This window comes from Thalassophryne amazonica, unplaced genomic scaffold (genome assembly GCF_902500255.1).
Source record: "Thalassophryne amazonica unplaced genomic scaffold, fThaAma1.1, whole genome shotgun sequence".
NCBI classification, from domain to species: Eukaryota; Metazoa; Chordata; class Actinopteri; order Batrachoidiformes; family Batrachoididae; genus Thalassophryne; species Thalassophryne amazonica.
In genome coordinates, this window is record NW_022986302.1 from 98,076 (window position 1) to 119,609 (window position 21,534).

General features: G+C 46.2%; 1 protein-coding gene across 1 annotated transcript in view; it reads left to right on the plus strand.

Annotated features, from left to right (window-relative positions):
- masp1 (mannan-binding lectin serine peptidase 1) overlaps positions 1 to 21,534 on the plus strand; it is a gene marked incomplete at its 5' end in the record, with an annotated part of 168,716 nt that overhangs the window by 91,137 nt on the left and 56,045 nt on the right. Inside the window, one exon of the mRNA XM_034165552.1 lies at positions 15,712 to 15,790. Within this exon, the coding sequence (XP_034021443.1) occupies positions 15,712 to 15,790 (79 nt within the window). The remainder of the gene's footprint in view (positions 1 to 15,711; positions 15,791 to 21,534) is intronic.

Consider the following 21,534-nt stretch of genomic DNA (forward strand, 5'->3'; position numbering starts at 1 on the left):
AGAAGACAACAACTGTTATGATTATTTATTAGAAAGTGGAAGAAACACAAGATAACTGTCAATCTCCCTCGGTCTGGGATTCCATGCAAGATCTCACTTTGTGGGATAAGGATGATTCTGAGAAAGCTCAGAACTACACAGGAGGACCTGGTCAATGACCTGAAGAGAGCTGGGACCACAGTCACAAAGATTACATTAGTAACACATGATGCTGTCATGGTTTAAAATCCTGCAGGGCAGCAAGGTCCCCCTGCTCAAGCCAGCACATGTCCAGGCCCGTTTGAAGTACACCAGTGACCTGGATGATCCACTAAAAAAAATCTGCGAAACAGCGAGACCGCAAAAGTGAACCGCGATATAGCGAGGGACCACTGTATTGCGCAAATGCAAAAAAGCAGTCCGACATATTTGCTTAATATGCGCATTGAAGGACATATCCTGATCAAAATGACTCCAAGATTTCTCACAGTATTACTAGAGGTCAGGGTAATGCCATCCAGAGTAAAGATCTGGTTAGCCCCCGTGTTTCTAAGATTTGTGGGGCCAAGTACAATAACTTCAGTTTTATCTGAATGTAAAAGCAGGAAATTAGAGGTAATCCATGTCTTTATGTCTGTAAGACAATCCTGCAGTTTAGCTAATTGGTGTGTGTCCTCTGGCTTTATGGATAGATAAAGCTGGGTATCATCTGTGTAACAATGAAAATTTAAGCAATGCCGTCTAATAATACTGCCTAAGGGAAGCATGTATAAAGTGAATAAAATCGGTCCTAGCACAGAACCTTGTGGAACTCCATAATTAACCTTAGTCTGTGAAGAAGACTCCCCATTTACATGAACTAATTGTAATCTATTAGATAAATATGATTCAAACCACCGCAGCACAGTGCCTTTAATACCTATGGCATGCTCTAATCTCTGTAATAAAATTTTATGGTCAACAGTATCAAAAGCAGCACTGAGGTCTAACAGAACAAGCACAGAGATGAGTCCACTGTCTGAGGCCATAAGAAGATCATTTGTAACCTTCACTAATGCTGTTTCTGTACTATGATCAATTCTGAAACCTGACTGAAACTCTTCAAATAGACCATTCCTCTACAGATGATCAGTTAGCTGTTTTACAACTACCCTTTCAAGAATTTTTGAGAGAAAAGGAAGGTTGGAGATTGGCCTATAATTAGCTAAGATAGCTGGGTCAAGTGATGGCTTTTTAAGTAATGGTTTAATTACTGCCACCTTAAAAGCCTGTGGTACATAGCCAACTAATAAAGATAGATTGATCATATTTAAGATCGAAGCATTAATTAATGGTAGGGCTTCCTTGAACAGCCTGGTAGGAATGGGGTCTAATAGACATGTTGATGGTTTGGAGGAAGTAACTAATAAAAATAACTCAGACAGAACAATCGGAGAGAAAGAGTCTAACCAAATACCAGCATTACTGAAGGCAGACGAACATAAAGATATGTCTTTGGGATGGTTATGAGTAATTTTTTCTCTAATAGTTAAAATTTTATTAGCAAAGAAAGTCATGAAGTCATTACTAGTTAAAGTTAAAGGAATATTCGGCTCAATAGAGCTCTGACTCTTTGTCAGCCTGGCTACAGTGCTGAAAAGAAACCTGGGGTTGTTCTTATTTTCTTCAATTAGTGATGAATAGTAAGATGTCCTAGCTTTACGGAGGGCTTTTTTTATAGAGCAACAGACTCTTTTTCCAGGCTAAATGAAGATCTTCTAAATTAGTGAGACGCCATTTCCTCTCCAACGTACGGGTTATCTGCTTTAAGCAACGAGTTTGTGAGTTATACCACGGAGTCAGGCACTTCTGATTTAAGGCTCTCTTTTTCAGAGGAGCTACAGCATCCAAAGTTGTGCTCAATGTGGATGTAAAGCTATTGACGAGATAATCTATCTCACTCACAGAGTTTAGGTAGCTACTCTGCCCTGTGTTGGTATATGGCATTGAAGAACATAACAAAGAATGAGTCATATCCTTAAAGTAGACCTGCATTGAAATAAATGCAGTCAGATCTTTGGACCAAAAAATGACTTATATTTACACATAAGATCCTTCTGAATGTAGTAAAGTAAAATCGCAAGTCCAGATCTGTCATTCAACGGAGAAATCTTCATTTAAAAGTGACAAATTTACAGCTAAAATTTAGCCCTCCGCAAAACTGTCATCACATCCGGGACGCTGCCGAGATGTCAGGGAAAAGACCCTATCCCAGCATGCATTGCGCACGCCAACTGTAATTTGTGGATTTACGTCAGTTTGCATCTGCACCTTTTTCTTGTCTTATACAGAAGGATCTACTTTTTTTAAAACTTCATATTGTCTTGCGGCACGTTTGGTGAGTACACATTTCTTTTATTTGTGCTTGAAAATTATTTTGGGGGACTTTTTCATACGCCTGTTTGATTGAGTGGTGTCGCATTGAAAATCTACTGTCTTTTGCCTCCGGTATTACTGTCGCAGGGTACGGAGGCGGGACCCGCAAAGAATCCAGGTCATTAAAAAGATATAAACCTCTCTCAGCGGCCACGGAGCTCTACGGCTCCGATTACCGAGACATGCGGCGCTGCGGAAAGTCTGTCCTTGCAGCAACAGGTGTCACCAGCCGCTCCGCATCAAAACAGCAAGCGTAGTCTCTGGACTTGTGCCAAGTTGGCTGCACCTCCATTCAGTAGACAGGGACGTGGTGCCGGCTGCACAGCAGACACGGGGGTGATGTGAGTGGCCCGCTTCGGCATTTACCGAGCACGCAGACTCAGTAAGCGCAGCGGAGGTAGAGAGCGAGGCGTTGGGGAAGAATGTCGCCTGCTGCGGATGTTGCCGCTGATCTGAGCATGCAGAGCTGTATCTCACATTCATTGCAGCTTACTTTTGGATGCTGAAACCAGGACGTGTATAACAGTAACATTACTAACTGATAAAATCAATTTCAATGCGGGATCAGACTGAAGGCGCGAGCGCTCCGTCTTCTGCCGGACGTCACTGCAATGACCCGGATGTACAAACAGTTTTCGCTGAGGGCCAAATTTTAGCTGCAAATTTGTCATTTTTAAATGAAGATTTCTCCGCTGAATTACAAATTTGGGTTTGCAGATTTACTTTACTGCATTCATAAGGGTCTTATAAATACATATCAGCTATTTCTTTCTGAGATCTGACCACATTTATTTTAATGCAGGTCTACTTTAAACCTAGTTACAGCGCTTTCAGAAAGACTTCTACTGTAATGAAACTTATTCCCCACTGCTGGGTAGTCCATTAATGTAAATGTAAATGTTATTAAGAAATGTCGCTAACTTCACATTTCTCAAAACAGAGTCGCCAATAACCAGAGTTTGTTCCTTGGCGGGTGTGTCGCAGAGTGGGGAAAAACGGTTAGAAATGTGAACGGGTTGGTGGTGTACAGGGGGCTTCTGTTTAGAACTATGCTTCTTCCTCACAGTCACCCAGTCGGTCTGCTTTCCCGGCTGCTCGGGATCTGCCTGAGGGGAACTAACGGCGGCTAGGCTACCTTGGTCCGCACCGACTACAGGGGCCTGGCTAGCTGTAGGATTTTCCACGGTGCGGAGCCGAGTCTCCAATTCACCCAGCCTGGCCTCCAAAGCTACGAATAAGCTACACTTATTACAAGTACCATTACTGCTAAAGGAGGCCGAGGAATAACTAAACATTTCACACCCAGAGCAGAAAAGTGCGGGAGAGACAGGAGAAGCCGCCATGCTAAACCGGCTAAGAGCTAGTAGCTGCACTAAGCTAGTGGATTCCTAAACACACACAAAGTGAATAATGTGTAAATAATTTAGAGGTGATTCAGCAGAGGGAGTGCTTTAGTTAAGGCACGTGAAGATAACACTGTGAAACAAATCGTTATCTAGTTATCTAGATCAATCTAACTACGCAGATTAAACAGCTAACAGATACAGAAAAACACCGCTGTGCTCCGGAACAGGAAGTGATACAATACCGCAGTGAGAGCCAACCACCAGTAGAGGGACCCAGTAGTTCAGGGGTAGTTCAGAGCCCAGCGAAGCAAGCCCATGTTCCAAGAGCGCCTCTGGTGCAAATCAATCCCGCAAAGACGTGGACGGCTAGGCTGACAGTCCTTAGAGCTGACCGGCGGCGCCACACAGGCTTTGACTGGATCCACAAGGCACCAGGGCAGGACAGATCCTGCCAGAATTCTGTGCACAGCTCGTCCCGATGCCAAACAGAGCTTCAGCTTCACCAGCTGGCCACTTCGCCTCCCGTGGCGATGACTGTGCTTTCGGCCGAAAGGCAGAGCAGAAGCCCGGCACAGAAAAGCTGTAACCGCCGATAAAAATGGGGGCAGAAACTTCTGTCAACCTGCTGATGACCATAGCTGCACCCTGGACTGGGGCCTGAAGATCCAGCAGCGTTTGGCGATCCTGCACCCGCAGTGACTCAGATTCAAAAACAGTATAAGATAAAAACAATAAAATAACAAACAGACTGGAGAGCAGCAGGCGAGCAGCCAAGATAAAACAGCGCCATTTTGGCACTCCCTCCCAAAACACCCATAACCACTATCATCAGTATCATCATTATCACTATGATCAATACCGTCATCATCATTATCATCATTAACATCACCATCCTCATCATTGTCATCATCACTATCATGAAGATCATCATCACCATAACCATTATCATCCATAATATCGCCATCATCATGATCATAATCACTATCACCACTATCACCAATATCATTATCATTGCCATCTTCATCATCCCCATCATCAACAGCATCCCCATTGAAGGTGAACACCTCCCTATGGAGGTGCTCAGGAGGCATCCTTACCAGATGCCCGAACCACTTCAGCTGGCTCCTGTCAACATGAAGGAGCAGCGGCTCTACTCCAAGCTCCCCACAGATGACCAAACTTCTCACCCTATCAGCCACCCACCTGAGGAAGCCCATTTCAGCCAATTGCATCGGTCATGACCCAATCCTCATGATGATAAGTGAGAGTAGGAACGCAGAAGATGAAGAGCTTCGCCTTTTGGCTCCGCTCCCTTTTCATCACAACAGTACGGCAGAGCGAATGCAATACCGCCCCTGCTGTGCTGATTCTCCAGCCAATCTCATGCTCCATTGTCCCCTCACTCGTGAACAAGGTACTTGAACTCCTTCACTTATCATTATGATCACCATTATCATAACCGTCATAATCTGAAGGTTATGAGTTTTCACATCTCCCATTGCGTGTCACGATACGTAAAAGCACACTCTGATTGGCTATCACTTCCTCCTGTTTCGGCTCAAGAAAGTACATAGGACAAATTTTCTTGTCTATATTCATCTATACAATGACAATAAATGCCCTTATTATCATCATCATTAACGGCTTTGAGATCTCACCAACATTTGGTGGTTTGCAGTTGACTAGAGAATCTGCCAGAAGAACCCTGGTGTTCCAGCAGGAGGCTCAGCCTGATACAACTGCTCAAAGTGTGAGGCCCAGTGTGACCATCCCCGCAGATGACTGAACTGTCCTCTGTCCAGTGGTGGGCACACGTCCGATAATCCGATAACTGATCATTATCGAAGATAAAGTGTTCATTATCGGATTATCTGTTACCAGAAGTGTAACGCAGCAGCTCAGCGACAGCCCCGATTAGCAAGGGAAATAAAGCGTGTGGCCATCTGTCTTCAACATTAATAAATAAAAAATAAATAAATGTACAATTTGAGAGCACAACACCAATAACAATAATTACAAATATTAACACCCCCAGTTGCTCTCAGATTGCCAGACTCTGTTAGAAAAAGTAGAAAAATTCCAAAACATACAAGGTAATACACTCTTAGTAACACCCAAAAAGAAGTTTAGAGAACTTCAGTAGCTTATGCTTTGTAGCAGGTTTTGTCATTATATCTGCTAACATCTTCTGTGTTGGACAATAATGTAATGTCACATTTCCTTCATTCACATTTGACCTTACAAAGTGATATTTGATGTCAACGTGTTTACATCTTTGCCTGCTCACTGGATTTTTAGCCAATGCAATAGCACCTTGATTGTCTTCTAGGATTTTGGGTGATGCAAATTCACATTTATCAAAACCCTTGAGTAGTTGTGTCAGATACAAACACTCCTGTACAGTTGCCGTGAGTGCCATGTATTCTGCCTCGCAAGTAGATAACGCTACTGTTGGCTGCTTTTTGGTTTTCTAAGACCCAACAGGCCCATTTTCATTTAGACATGTACAGTATCCTGTAGTACTGCGTCTATCCATGGCATCTGCTGCCCAGTCAGCATCACTGTAGGCATAAATACCCATTTTATTACTGTCACTTTTCCTGTAACATAACACTTTGTTCTTTGTCCCTTTCAGATATCTGAGTACATGTTTAGCAGTAACCCATTGTTCCTCTGTAGGACTGGTAAAGTACTGGGATAGCCTGCTTACTACAAAGCTTAAATCTGGTCTTGTACAAGTAGTAAATAAGGCTTCCTACTGCTTCTCTGTACTTTTGCACATCCTTCAGCCCATTTCCATCAGCTGTATAATTACGTTTTTGTTCACAGGGTGTTGAACGAGGTTTACTGTCCTGCATGTTAAACCTTTCCAATAGCTTCTCAACATATTTCTTTTGTGACATTTTTACATATTCATTTGATTGTTCAAAATCAATACCTAGAAAATATTTGAGTTTGCCCAAATCTTTCATCTTGAATTTAGTAGTGAGCATTTCTTTGGCTGTTTTCATTGCCTTCTCATCACTTGCTGCTATGAGTAAGTCATCAACCCAGATTATTATTATGATCTTATCATTTGTTGTCTCTTTTGTATAAATACAATGATCTGATTGGTTTTGTACAAACTTATTTTCAATCAGCCATGAATGTAACATATGATTCCAATTATGACCGGATTGTTTCAATCCGTGAAGTGACTTTTCAAGTTTATAAACCAGCTTTTCTTTAGAATGTGTTTTTATCTTGTACCCCTCTGGCTGCTCAATGTAGAGTTCACAATCTATGGGCACATGGAGATAGGCAGTCTTAACGTCCATCTGGTGTAAAAGTAAGTTTTCCTGAACTGCTTTCTGCATTAGTACTCTCACACTGGTCATATCTGCTGTTGGAGAGAATCTTTCCTCATAATCCACTCCATACTTTTGACTATATGATGCACTGAGTGTTTCTTTCTCTTTTTGCTCTGTATGCACCACTCTGCATTTAATCATTAGTGATTGATCTCTGCTCCCCTCCACAGCATGTCTTTTTCCTGGTTCTCTCCCTCAGCCCCAACCAGTCCCAGCAGAAGACTGCCCCTCGCTGAGCCTGGTTCTGCTGGAGGTTTCTTCCTGTTAAAAGGGAGTTTTTCCTTCCCACTGTTGCCAAGTGCTTGCTCACAGGGGGTCGTTTTGACCGTTGGGGTTTTTCTGTAATTATTGTATGGCCTTGCCTTACAATATAAAGCACCTTGGGGCAACTGTTTGTTGTGATTTGGCGCTATATAAATAAAATTGATTTGATTTGATTTGATATCCTTTTGCCACATAACATGCTTTAAATTTATCAGTGCCATCTTCATTCTTTTTGATTGCGTATACCCACTTACCCCCCACTGCAGTCTTGCCTCTGGGTAAAGTGGTTAGTGTGAATGTCTTATTGTCTCTCAGTGACTCGATCTCATTGTCCATTGCTCTGATCCAGCTGTTGGAGTCGGATGACTCCACTGCTTCCTGGAAAGATTGTGGTATTCCACAGGTCAGTCTATAACAATAGTCAATGTTAGTGAGCACCTGATCATCACTGTCCATGTCAGTATAATACTCACCCAGGTAACTCGGCTTCTTTCTGATTCTGGTTGGATACCTTGGACTGTTAGACTCATTAACCTGTGCCTCACCATCCATCACAGGCTTTTCTGATTCTTCCTGTAAACTAGTCTCTAAGGACATGCTCGGTTTTGGTGCCTGCTTGTAGACAGGTTTGGTTCTCTCATAATCGTCATCATCCGATGTTACTCCTGTTTGTGTCTGCTGTTCCACAAATTTTAACAATCTGTTCTTTTGGACTTTACCACTGTCTGGATAATAAACCAAGTAAGCCGAGCTGTTTTTGTCATACCCAATGAACACTCCTTCTTCACACCTAGTGTCCAGTTTCTTTTTGTCTTGCTTGTAAGCATAGCACACAGACCCAAATTTTTGCATCCTTGAAACATCTGGTTTCCTTCCAGTCAACATATAATATGGTGTTTGCTTTGTGCGGTTATTAAAACACTGATTTCTGATTACTGCCACTGTTTGTACAGCAAATGGCCACAATGTTTTTGGCAGATCACTTTCAATCAACATACACCTAGCCATGTCAAATAATGTCCTCCAGTTCCGCTCTGCTGTGCCGTTCTGGTGTGGTGAGTACGGCGCAGATGTCTCGTGTCTAATGCCATTTTTTTTTTTTAGTAGTGACTGGTAGTCTTTTGACATAAACTCAGTCCCATTATCAGATCTAATATGCTCGACCTTCCCATAGGGGGCAGTGTCAGCCAAGAATCTCTCTGTTGCACAGACAGTATCACTCTTTTGTTTTAGGAAGTAAACAAAAACTGCACTGGAATAATCATCAGTGAATGAAACCACATATCTGTAACCATCTGTGGACACAGGATCTATAGGCCCTGCTAGATCAGTATGTACCAGCTGTAACACTTCTTTGGCTCCAGCATCAGGCTCCCTGTTTCTTGTCTGAACAAACTTTCCCTGAATGCACACTTCACATGGTGCTATAGGTTTTTCTACTTTACCCTTAATGGTCATACCTTCAGCCACTTTTGACAATTTCTGTACATCATCATGGTTACAATGACGAGTATTTTGTGCCATGTCTGTAAGTCAAAACAACCATTACACATGTCATTACCTTCATTTGATGTAGTAGGAAGGTAGTACAATTTGTTTAGCACATTAATGGGGAAAACTGTTGTGTGTTGGGGGGCGTGGCTGGATGTTTTGGTGTTCTTTTCTTTTCTTTGCTCTCCAGGTGGCATGAGGGCTGATTTGTCTGTGAAGAAGGTGCTGGCTGAAGAGTCTTCACCCTCATCAACATCATGGAAAGCACCTGTGCTTGGTGCTCACGTGCAACCTGGACGACTTGCAGCTGAAGCAGATAATTGGATGGCGTTCTGCATTTAAGTCATGTGTGATTCAAGCAGAACTGCCGGGAACTCGACCTTGTGACGTTCGTTTGTGAGACGCTGAGGACCGCGCCTGGGTTTGACACATCGAGCCCATGAAGCAGGGAGGGGTGAGGACACATGCTGTCAGCACACACTAAAGGTAATTAAGTGTTTAAGTACTTGTTGATAGTAACTTGGTGTTTTGTTACACAGTGTACTGGAATTGTAAAGAGAATTGCGTAGTTTGCTTCTCACTGCTGTGGCGTGAAGGATAAGTGATCCTCCACTTGTTGTGAGAAGCTGCTCATTTGCATAAAGTAAAAAAAGGACACTGACCTGAGTGTGTTGCTGGCAGCGTGTGTTTATTGGAAGATATAGTTGTATCTGTTGATTTACCTCACCGTCTCTTTGCTTCACAGAGAATCAGTTTGTCGTGTCCACCTGGGGGGTGTTTGGCGGTGGTAGGAAGTCCAGGAGCGCCGGCTTTAATCCTTGCGGGCGCTGGAGAGCGAGCCACGAATCACTCCACCAGAGGGACGTTGTTTTTTTATGTTTTTACACTTTTAAACACAGGTGTATAATAAATAATTTTTGTTTGGAACCGCTTTCTGGTTATTTTTAGCGCTGGGTCCTGTCTGACGCAGGTTCGCTCCTCAATCCGCGTCGACACATAACAGTAGTTCCCGGCCATTCCATAATGGACCCAGCGGCAGAAGCGGTTCCTTTTGTCGAAAAAGTTCAGGAACACTTGGAGAACATACGGGAGCAATTACAGCATCTCGCGAACCAAATTAAACAAACAGACGCCCGTGTTACGGAGCTTGCAGCGCAAGCTGTTCTGCTTCCTGCTGCTCCAGCTGCGGCACCATCGATATCGGTGCCGATAACTCCGTCACCCACAGGTTGGAATGCCGCAGTTTTACGAGGCGTATTTGTGGACGGGTTAAATGAGTCATTAAAAGACGAGCTGGCGGTCCGTGATGAGCCAAACGATTTAGACAAGCTAATATCGTTGGTGATTCGTCTAGATGATCGGATGAAGGAGCGTGGACGCGAGAGAGGACGCCCATTAGAGCGGTTTTTTTTGTCTCGGGGCTTTCCCCGACACAAAGCTGGGCCGCCTCTTCTTCGCCCCACTGCGGCTCCTCCGACGGGATCTCCGGCTCCTCCTATTGACGAGCCCATGCAGCTCGGACGAGTCGAGATTCCTGTATTGCCCCCACACGTAAGCGTCAAGAGAAATAACGGTGACGTAACTCCAAGTGTTCTGGGACAGGCAAAAGAACCCACATAAAAAAAAAAAAAATAAATAAATAAATAAATAAATAAATAAATAAAAAAAAATTCTAGCACACGTAAATGTTTGGTTTCTTTAATCAGGGGTTATACTTGTTTGGGGAGGTAGGGGCGTATCTGGTGGAGTGATAGGCGGTCAGAAGCCCGCCTGGGCTCACTTACCTGTCAATTGTGTATGTGTTTTTAGGTATTTTCTGTTTGGGTTGTTGGGTCATTTTGTTTTGTTGTTTTTATTTCTCTACATTCCTAACCCCAACCTCACTTGCCCTTAGACCGCTTGTCTTGTGGGTTGTGGGGTGGTGCAGGTTGGTCACGCTGAGCATTCTCAGAAGACCTCTGCACCTAGGGGGGGGGGGGGGGTGTTAGAGGCGTTCTTTTTGGTTTGGTTAGGGCCCGGTTCCACTCCAGCCTCAGTGAGCCTTTGGACCGATTGTCATGGGTGTTGCCGGGGTGTGGTGCAGCGGAGACATGCCTCTGTCGGAGGGGTGGGCCGATCTGTTGCTGTTTGCCATTTCGGTAGTTCCACCCCTCCCGAGTGGCTGGGGTATGGTCGAGTTGGGGCACCGGACGTATTTCCGGTTCTCCGCTGCGCTTTGGGGTTGGAGCTGGGTTAGTTTTTACCTGTTCCCTTCTCCGGCTTACTATTTTGAGCCGTTTGCCAAAATAGAGCCGCCAAAGGGCTCTGGGAGGGACCTGGGGTCTTTCGGGGTGCCGGGGAGGGCAACGGGGTTTATGGTCGTTTTATATCCCCCCAGGGTTGTTTTTGGTTGTCCTCCGGGGGTTGGTTTTTGGTTTTATTTTGTTTCCTTCCGGGTTCCGCCTCCAGGGTTGATGGGACGGTCCTCTGGGGGGGGGAATTGGCTTGGGACCGACCGGCCAAGTGTGACCGGATCTGGGGTTCCGGGGTTGTGGGGAGGGTGCCTCCTGGGGTTGATGATACGGTCCCCTGGGGGGCACCGTTTCACTCCATGTATACCTGGGGACCTTTGTGGGATCACGGTTTTGGCTGTTCCTCCTGGAACTGGCAATGAAGGCCTTCTGAGGGGGGGTTGGGCTCTGCAGGTCATTCTGGGGGGGTTGTTTGTTATTTTTCTTTTATGCATCTACGTTTGTACTGTGTTGTGGGACTGTGTTGGGTTTTTGTGTTTTGGAGTTTTTCTTTTCCTCCCGGGGTTTGATGGGACGGTCCCCTGGGGAGGTTTTGGGTGGGTTTTATGTTTTTTTTTGTGTGAGTGGACTTGTTCTGGGGAATGTTTTGGGGCTTTTGTTGATTCCAGCCGGCCTTCCAGCTGCGGTGCCTGTCTTGCCGTCTGCTTCCTGACATGGACCCCGGAGGGAGGGGCTGTTCTCGGGCCTGGTCTGTTCGGTCGCCGGGAGGCTTCCCGTTGATGGGGGGGTACTGTTGTGTGTTGGGGGGGCGTGGCTGGATGTTTTGGTGTTCTTTTCTTTTCTTTGCTCTCCAGGTGGCATGAGGGCTGATTTGTCTGTGAAGAAGGTGCTGGCTGAAGAGTCTTCACCCTCATCAACATCATGGAAAGCACCTGTGATTGGTGCTCACATGCAACCTGGACGACTTGCAGCTGAAGCAGATAATTGGATGGCGTTCTGCATTTAAGTCATGTGTGATTCAAGCAGAACTGCCGGGAACTCGACCTTGTGACGTTCGTTTGTGAGACGCTGATGACCGCGCCTGGGTTTGACACATCGAGCCCGTGAAGCAGGGAGGGGTGAGGACACATGCTGTCAGCACACACGAAAGGTAATTAAGTGTTTAAGTACTTGTTGATAGTAACTTGGTGTTTTGTTACAGTGTACTGGAATTGTAAAGAGAATTGCGTAGTTTGCTTCTCACTGCTGTGGCGTGAAGGATAAGTGATCCTCCACTTGTTGTGAGAGGCTGCTCATTTGCATAAAGTAAAAAAAGGACACTGACCTGAGTGTGTTGCTGGCAGCGTGTGTTTATTGGAAGATATAGTTGTATCTGTTGATTTACCTCACCGTCTCTTTGCTTCACAGAGAATCAGTTTGTCGTGTCCACCTGGGGGGTGTTTGGCGGTGGTAGGAAGTCCAGGAGCGCCGGCTTTAATCCTTGTGGGCGCTGGAGAGCGAGCCGCGGATCACTCCACCAGAGGGACGTTGTTTTTTTTATGTTTTTACACTTTTAAACACAGGTGTATAATAGTTTTTGTTTGGAACCGCTTTCTGGTTATTTTTAGCGCTGGGTCCTGTCTGACGCAGGTTCGCTCCTCAATCCGCGTCGACACATAACAGAAAACAGTACCATCTTTGTGTTTGAGGGCGTCATTTCCGTCCTTAAAGATCACCGTTGCTCCACTAGCCGTAGCTGCCTTCACAGAGAAGATGTCCTGTGGGTAAGAAGGGATGAATAAAGCGCTCCTCAGTGTGGCTGCATGGTGCTGCCCTTTGGTGTCGATCAGGACCACCTCTGCATCCCCACACTGCTTGGCCACTCCCTGGTACTTGGTTCTATTGGCCAGCTCCACACAATGAGTCTCTGCCTTGAAGCTTGCATCAAAACTTTTGAACTTTGTCTCATCCGTGATTATGTGGGATGTTGCCCCAGCGTCAACTCCTCGCCCTGGATAGGTGTCCACTTCTGCGTCCCTCATCAGGAAAGCATAAGCCGTGTTTCCACTTTCCTCCTCAGACACCTGTCTGGCATTATCTCGCCTCGGTCTGCATCTGCAGTTTGCGTTTCTGTGTGTAGCACTTTTACAAAAGCTGCACCACTGCTTTCGCTGGCATGTTCTAGCTTTGTGTCCTTTAATCCCACATTTGAAGCACACCATGTCTGCCATGTTCTTATCTTGCACACTTGTTGATGCGGGATATGTTTTGGCTTTGATCTTCATCACATTATCCCCGGATGGTCGCACTAATACACTAATATTAGCAAGCCATGCTAATAATACGTGGCTTGCCTTTACCCGCATAATATGCACGTAGTATCTTCAGTGCTTCTCTCCCATCATCAGGGGCTTCGCTCATGATCAAGCTCAAACTTTTATCGTCCAAGAACTGTATCAACTCAGCATACGCCTCTGCGTTTTTCTCTTCGTCAGTCTCATCATCGTCACTAGGTTGATAAAGTATCATATCTTTGAGCCCTTGTAAACGCAAATGTCCCAGGAATTTGGTCTCCCAGAGTTCATAACCTTTTTCATCTCTGTCGAAGACCAGGCGGGCCCACCTTCCACCTGACCGCTCCATCCTCTGGACACACATGTCGAGGCTAGCACGCTATAACAGCTTCCCTTTGCTCTCGGAGCATGCGGTCCATCGTGACTTTCTCCTCTCTCCTCGGCGCTAAACGTTTGCCAAAACTTTACTGTTACCAGAAGTGTAACGCAGCAGCTCAGCGACAGCCCCGATTAGCAAGGGAAATAAAGCACGTGACCACCTGTCTTCAGCATGACTGAGATTCTGGTTTATTAGCTTACGTCATCATATAAGCGACAACAGGTCAGAGGTCATCGAATAATAAATAAAAGAAAGAAAGAAAAAGAAATGTACAATTTGAGAGCACAACACCAATAATAATAATTACAAATATTAACATTATCTTTTCAGATAACTTTGAAAACCGTTATCGGACTAATTATCTTCCGATGAATTTGTGTCCGATAATTTTTAGACCGTTAACGTGGTATACACGTGTAGTTCTACTCTCTGCAAACAGAGGAGAGCTGGTGCTAGAAGAAACCACTCTATCCTCTGCAGGCAAAGGAGAACTAGCCACCAAAGAAAAAAGGAAACATTTCTTTTAACCCCATACTGACACGCGGCCAATATCACCCAAGTCATCCAGAGGCATACATTTTTAACTTATGGTTCAAATTTTAGCCAAACTTATTTCGGACAAGTTATTTAAATTAATGTCACTTCTGAAGATTTATAAAGTGAAAATATCAGATATATGTTTTAGTTTTAAAGTAATTCGCTAATTTTTAAGGTTTTAGTGTGGGCATGCTGTGCCCAGCAGTGCATTATGGGTAGGATAGGGTAATCTTAGTACGTTCACGACAGGAGAATGCATTTGAGACACTCTGGTCAGAACAACAGCATTAAACTCTAGTGCCTAAAACTCTCGTGAATATATTCTCTGGGTTTATAGGCGTTTTTGTGTTTGAGCCCTCAGCCCCAACCAGTCCCAGCAGAAGACTGCCCCTCCCTGAGCCTGGTTCTGCTGGAGGTTTCTTCCTGTTAAAAGGGAGTTTTTCCTTCCCACTGTAGCCAAGTGCTTGCTCACAGGGGGTCGTTTTGACCGTTGGGGTTTTACATAATTATTGTATGGCCTTGCCTTACAATATAAAGCGCCTTGGGGCAACTGTTTGTTGTGATTTGGCGCTATATAAAAAAATTGATTGATTGTTTGCTTTTCTTAAATTCCATGCATCTTAAATGTAGCAAGTAGCAACACAGATTATCTGGAATTTTGTTTTGGCAAGTTTTCAAGGTCTCTACTACTACTCTACACCAACACACAACAGAAGTGCTGACTCATTGTTTGGGTCTATTGTTGCTTTTGATGTTTCCAGAAGCGATCGTGGTGTTAAAACTCAAAATCAGCTTGTTAGTAGTTATAAGTGTACCGGAGATAATACTGGAATTGCTCGGTTATCTGTAACTTCCGATACATTTTTGGGTGGTTTATCATTCTATCTTTATCAAAGATAACTTTTCACTTATCTGATTATCTGTTATTGAAGTTAATTTTTTGGTTATCTGTGCCCACCACTGCCTCTGTCATAACTGCAGTGGGACAAGGCACAGGTTTAAAGTGCAGGACAAAGTGCTCTGACTCCTCTGTAAACAGGTCCAGGGTCACTAGACCACAGACACTGAGTCAGTCTGTGTGTCCTTTTGTCCTCTGTCCCCTGGTCTATGTCTGTCTGTGAGTCATGTAGTTGTAAACCCTCACCGCAGTGTCTCACCGTATGAAGATGTGTATGATGTAACTGTAACTGCTGTGATGTCTCACAGTGGAGAGAATTGGACTTCAGTTGTTTTGCAATCAGATGCATCATATTTTCGTCAGCGACATATTCACAATTTGATCCGTCTTCATGTAGAAGACATCGACTCTCATTGATGAATAAAATACATCAGTCATGAGTGTGTCAGAGAGGGGGGCGGGGTCATGTCATGATCACAGATCTTGACTCACGTTTTATAAAAGTGTTGCTTGTTTTCACATGATTGTTATTGTTGTGTGTCTCTCAGGATGGAGAGTTCTTTAATCACTACCAGATGGACTGTCAGAGTGATGGGTCGTGGAGCAGCAGCCCCCCACAGTGTCAAAGTAAGAGTTCCAACTGTTTTATGTGTCACCACGGCAACAGTAACATCCTGTCAAAGTTAGTATGTAGCTCACATACAACTATTGCCACAGCCACAGGTAAAACCACAGCTACAGCCACAGGTACCATTTTAGTCACAGCCACAGCAAAACCACAGCTACAACCACAGGGACAATTGCAACTACAGCCACAGGTACCATTTTAGTTACAGCCACAGCAAAGCTACAGCCACAGGTACAATCGCAGCTACAGCCACAGCAAAAAGCACAGCTACAGCCACAGGTACAATTGCAGCTACAGCCACAGGTACATTGCAGCTACAGCCACAGGTACAATTGCAGCTACAGCCACAGGTACAATTGCAGCTACAGCCACAGGTACAATTGCAGCTACAGCCACAGGTACAATTGCAGCTACAGCCACAGGTACAATTGCAGCTACAGCCACAGGTACAATTGCAGCTACAGCCACAGGTACAATTGCAGCTACAGCCACAGGTACAATTGCAGCTACAGCCACAGGTACAATTGCAGCTACAGCCACAGGAAAAAGCGCAGCTACAGCCACAGGAAAAAGCGCAGCTACAGCCCACAGCAAAAGCACAGCTACAGCCACAGGTACAATTGCAGCTACAGCCACAGGTACAATTGCAGCTACAGCCACAGGTACAATTGCAGGTACAGCCACAGGTACAATTGCAGGTACAGCCACAGGGGAAAAGCGCAGGTACAGCCACAGGGGAAAAGCGCAGGTACAGCCACAGGGGAAAAGCGCAGGTACAGCCACAGGGGAAAAGCGCAGGTACAGCCACAGGGGAAAAGCGCAGGTACAGCCACAGGGGAAAAGCGCAGGTACAGCCACAGGGGAAAAGCGCAGGTACAGGTACAGTTGCAGCTACAACCACAGGGACAATCGCAGCTACAGCCACAGGGACAATCGCAGCTACAGCCACAGGGACAATCGCAGCTACAGCCACAGGGACAATCGCAGCTACAGCCACAGCAAAACCACAGCTACAACCACAGGGACAATCGCAGCTACAGCCACAGGTACCATTTTAGTTACAGCCACAGCAAAACCACAGCTACAGCCACAGGGACAATCGCAGCTACAGCCACAGGTACCATTTTAGTTACAGCCACAGCAAAACCACAGCTACAGCCACAGGGACAATCGCAACTACAGCCACAGGTACCATTTTAGTTACAGCCACAGCAAAACCACAGCTACAGCCATAGGTACAATTGCAGCTACAGCCACAGCAAAAAGCGCAGCTACAGCCACAGGTACAATTGCAGCTACAGCCACAGCAAAAAGCGCAGCTACAGCCACAGGTACAATTGCAGCTACAGCCACAGCAAAAACCACAGCTACAGCCACAGGTACAATCGCAGCTACAGCCACAGGAAAAACCACAGATACAACCACAGGTACAATTGCAGCTACAGCCACAGGAAAAACCACAGATACAACCACGGGTACAATCGCGGCTACAGCCACAGCCACAGGTAAAATCACAGCCACAGCAAAAACCACAGCCACAGCTACAGCCACAGGTACAATCGCAGCTATAGCCACAGCCACAGGTAAAATCACAGCTACAGCCACAGCAAAAGGCACAGGTACAGCCACAGGTACAATTGCAGCTACAGCCACAGCAAAAGGCACAGGTACAGCCACAGGTACAATTGCAGCTACAGCCACAGCAAAACACACAGCTACAGCCACAGGTACAATTGCAGCTACAGCCACAGCAAAACACACAGCTACAGCCACAGGTACAATTGCAGCTACAGCCACAGCAAAACACACAGCTACAGCCACAGGTACAATTGCAGCTACAGCCACAGCAAAACACACAGCTACAGCCACAGGTACAATTGCAGCTACAGCCACAGCAAAACACACAGCTACAGCCACAGGTACAATTGCAGCTACAGCCACAGCAAAACACACAGCTACAGCCACAGGTACAATTGCAGCTACAGCCACAGCAAAACACACAGCTACAGCCACAGGTACAATTGCAGCTACAGCCACAGCAAAACACGCAGCTACAGCCACAGGTACAATTGCAGCTACAGCCACAGCAAAACACGCAGCTACAGCCACAGGTACAATTGCAGCTACAGCCACAGCAAAACACGCAGCTACAGCCACAGGTACAATTGCAGCTACAGCCACAGCAAAACACGCAGCTACAGCCACAGGTACAATCGCAGCTACAGCCACAGCCACAGGTAAAATCACAGCTACAGCCACAGCAAAAAGCACAGCTACAGCCATGTGTAAAATCACAACTACAACCACAGGTACAGTTACAGCTGCAGCCACAGGTACAGTCGCAGCTACAGCCACAGCCACAGGTACAATCGCAGCTACAGCCACAGGTAAAATCACAGCTACAACCACAGATACAACCACAGGGACAATTGCAGCTACAGTCACAGGTACCATTTTAGTTACAGCCACAGCTACAGCCACAGCTACAACCACAGGGACAATCGCAACTACAGCCACAGGTACCATTTTTGTTACAGCCACAGCAAAGCTACAGCCACAGGTACAATTGCAGCTACAGCCACAGCAAAAAGCACAGCTACAGCCACAGGTACAATCGCAGCTACAGCCACAGCAAAAAGCACAGCTACAGCCACAGGTACAATCGCAGCTACAGTGACAGGAAAAACCACAGGTACAGCCACAGGTACAATCGCGGCTACAGCCACAGCAAAAACCACAGCTACAGGCACAGGTACAATCGCGGCTATAGCCACAGCCACAGGTAAAATCACAGCTACAGGCACAGGTACAATCGCAGCTATAGCCACAGCCACAGGTAAAATCACAGCTACAGCTACAGCCATAGGTACAATTGCAGCTACAGCCGCAGCTACAGCCACAGCAACAGCCATGTGTAAAATCACAACTACAACCACAGGTACAGTTACAGCTGCAGCCACAGGTACAGTTGCAGCTACAACAGCCACAGGCAAAATCACAGTCACAGCCACAGGTACAGTCGCAGCTGCAGCTACAGCCACAGCCACAGGTACAATCGCAGCTACAGCCACAGGTAAAATCACAGCTACAGCCACAGCAAAAAGCACAGCTACAGCCATAGGTACCATTTTAGTTACAGCCACAGCAAAACCACAGCTACAGCCACAGGGACAATTGCAGCTACAGCCACAGGTACCATTTTAGTTACAGCCACAGCAAAACCACAGCTACAACCACAGGGACAATCGCAACTACAGCCACAGGTACCATTTTAGTTACAGCCACAGCAAAACCACAGCTACAGCCACAGGTACAATTGCAGCTACAGCCACAGCAAAAGCACAGCTACAGCCACAGGTACAATCGCAGCTACAGCCACAGGTACAATCGCAGCTACAGCCACAGCAAAAAGCACAGCTACAGCCACAGGTACAATCGCAGCTACAGTGACAGGAAAAACCACAGGTACAGCCACAGGTACAATCGCGGCTACAGCCACAGCCACAGGTAAAATCACAGCCACAGCAAAAAGCACAGCTACAGCAAAAACCACAGCTACAGGTACAATCACAGCTACAGCCACAGGTACCATTTTAGTTACAGCCACAGCAAAACCACAGCTACAACCACAGGGACAATCGCAACTACAGCCACAGGTACCATTTTAGTTACAGCCACAGCAAAACCACAGCTACAGCCACAGGTACAATTGCAGCTACAGCCACAGGTACAATTGCAGCTACAGCCACAGCAAAAAGCACAGCTACAGCCACAGGTACAATTGCAGCTACAGCCACAGCAAAAACCACAGCTACAGCCACAGGTACAATCGCAGCTACAGTGACAGGAAAAACCACAGGTACAGCCACAGGTAAAATCGCAGCTACAACCACAGATACAACCACAGGGACAATTGCAGCTACAGTCACAGGTACCATTTTAGTTACAGCCACAGCAAAACCACAGCTACAACCACAGGGACAATCGCAACTACAGCCACAGGTATCATTTTAGTTACAGCCACAGCAAAGCTACAGCCACAGGTACAATTGCAGCTACAGCCACAGCAAAAAGCACAGCTACAGCCACAGGTACAATCGCAGCTACAGTGACAGGAAAAACCACAGGTACAGCCACAGGTACAATCACAGCTACAGTGACAGGAAAAACCACAGGTACAGCCACAGGTACAATCGCGGCTACAGCCACAGCAAAAACCACAGCTACAGGCACAGGTACAATCGCAGCTATAGCCACAGCCACAGGTAAAATCACAGCTACAGCCACAGCAAAAAGCACAGCTACAGCCATAGGTACAATTGCAGCTACAGCCGCAGCTACAGCCACAGCAACAGCCATGTGTAAAATCACAACTACAACCACAGGTACAGTTACAGCTGCAGCCACGGGTACAGTTGCAGCTACAACAGCCACAGGCAAAATCACAGTCACAGCCACAGGTACAGTCGCAGCTGCAGCTACAGCCACAGGTACAATCGCAGCTACAGCCACAGGTAAAATCACAGCTACAGCCACAGCAAAAAGCACAGCTACAGCCATAGGTACCATTTTAGTTACAGCCACAGCAAAACCACAGCTACAGCCACAGGGACAATTGCAGCTACAGCCACAGGTACCATTTTAGTTACAGCCACAGCAAAACCACAGCTACAACCACAGGGACAATCGCAACTACAGCCACAGGTACCATTTTAGTTACAGCCACAGCAAAACCACAGCTACAGCCACAGGTACAATTGCAGCTACAGCCACAGCAAAAAGCACAGCTACAGCCACAGGTACAATTGCAGCTACAGCCACAGCAAAAAGCACAGCTACAGCCACAGGTACAATTGCAGCTACAGCCACAGCAAAAAGCACAGCTACAGCCACAGGTACAATTGCAGCTACAGCCACAGCAAAAAGCACAGCTACAGCCACAGGTACAATTGCAGCTACAGCCACAGCAAAAACCACAGCTACAGCCACAGGTACAATCGCAGCTACAGTGACAGGAAAAACCACAGGTACAGCCACAGGTACAATCGCAGCTACAGCGACAGCCACAGGTAAAATCACAGCCACAGGTACAATCGCGGCTACAGCCACAGCCACAGGTACAATTGCAGCTACAGCCACAGCAAAAAGCACAGCTACAGCAAAAACCACAGCTACAGGTACAAGTACAGGTAAAATCATAGCTACAACCACAGCGACAGCCACAGGGAGAATCGCAGCTACAGCCACAGGTACAATTGCAGCTACAGCCACAGCAAAACCACAGCTACAGCCACAGGGAGAATCGCAGCTACAGCCACAGGTACAATTGCAGCTACAGCCACAGCAAAACCACAGCTACAGCCACAGGGAGAATCGCAGCTACAGCCACAGGTACAATTGCAGCTACAGCCACAGGTACAATTGCAGCTACAGCCACAGCAAAACCACAGCTACAGACACAGGTACAATCGCAGCTACAGCCACAGCAAAAAGCACAGCTACAGACACAGGTACAATTGCAGCTACAGCCACAGCAAAAAGCACAGCTACAGCCACAGGTACAATCGCACCTACAGCCACAGCAAAAACCACAGCTACAGCCACAGGTACAATCGCAGCTACAGCCACAGGTACAATCGCACCTACAGCCACAGCAAAAACCACAGCTACAGCCACAGGTACAATCGCAGCTACAGTGACAGGAAAAACCACAGGTACAGCCACAGGTAAAATCGCAGCTACA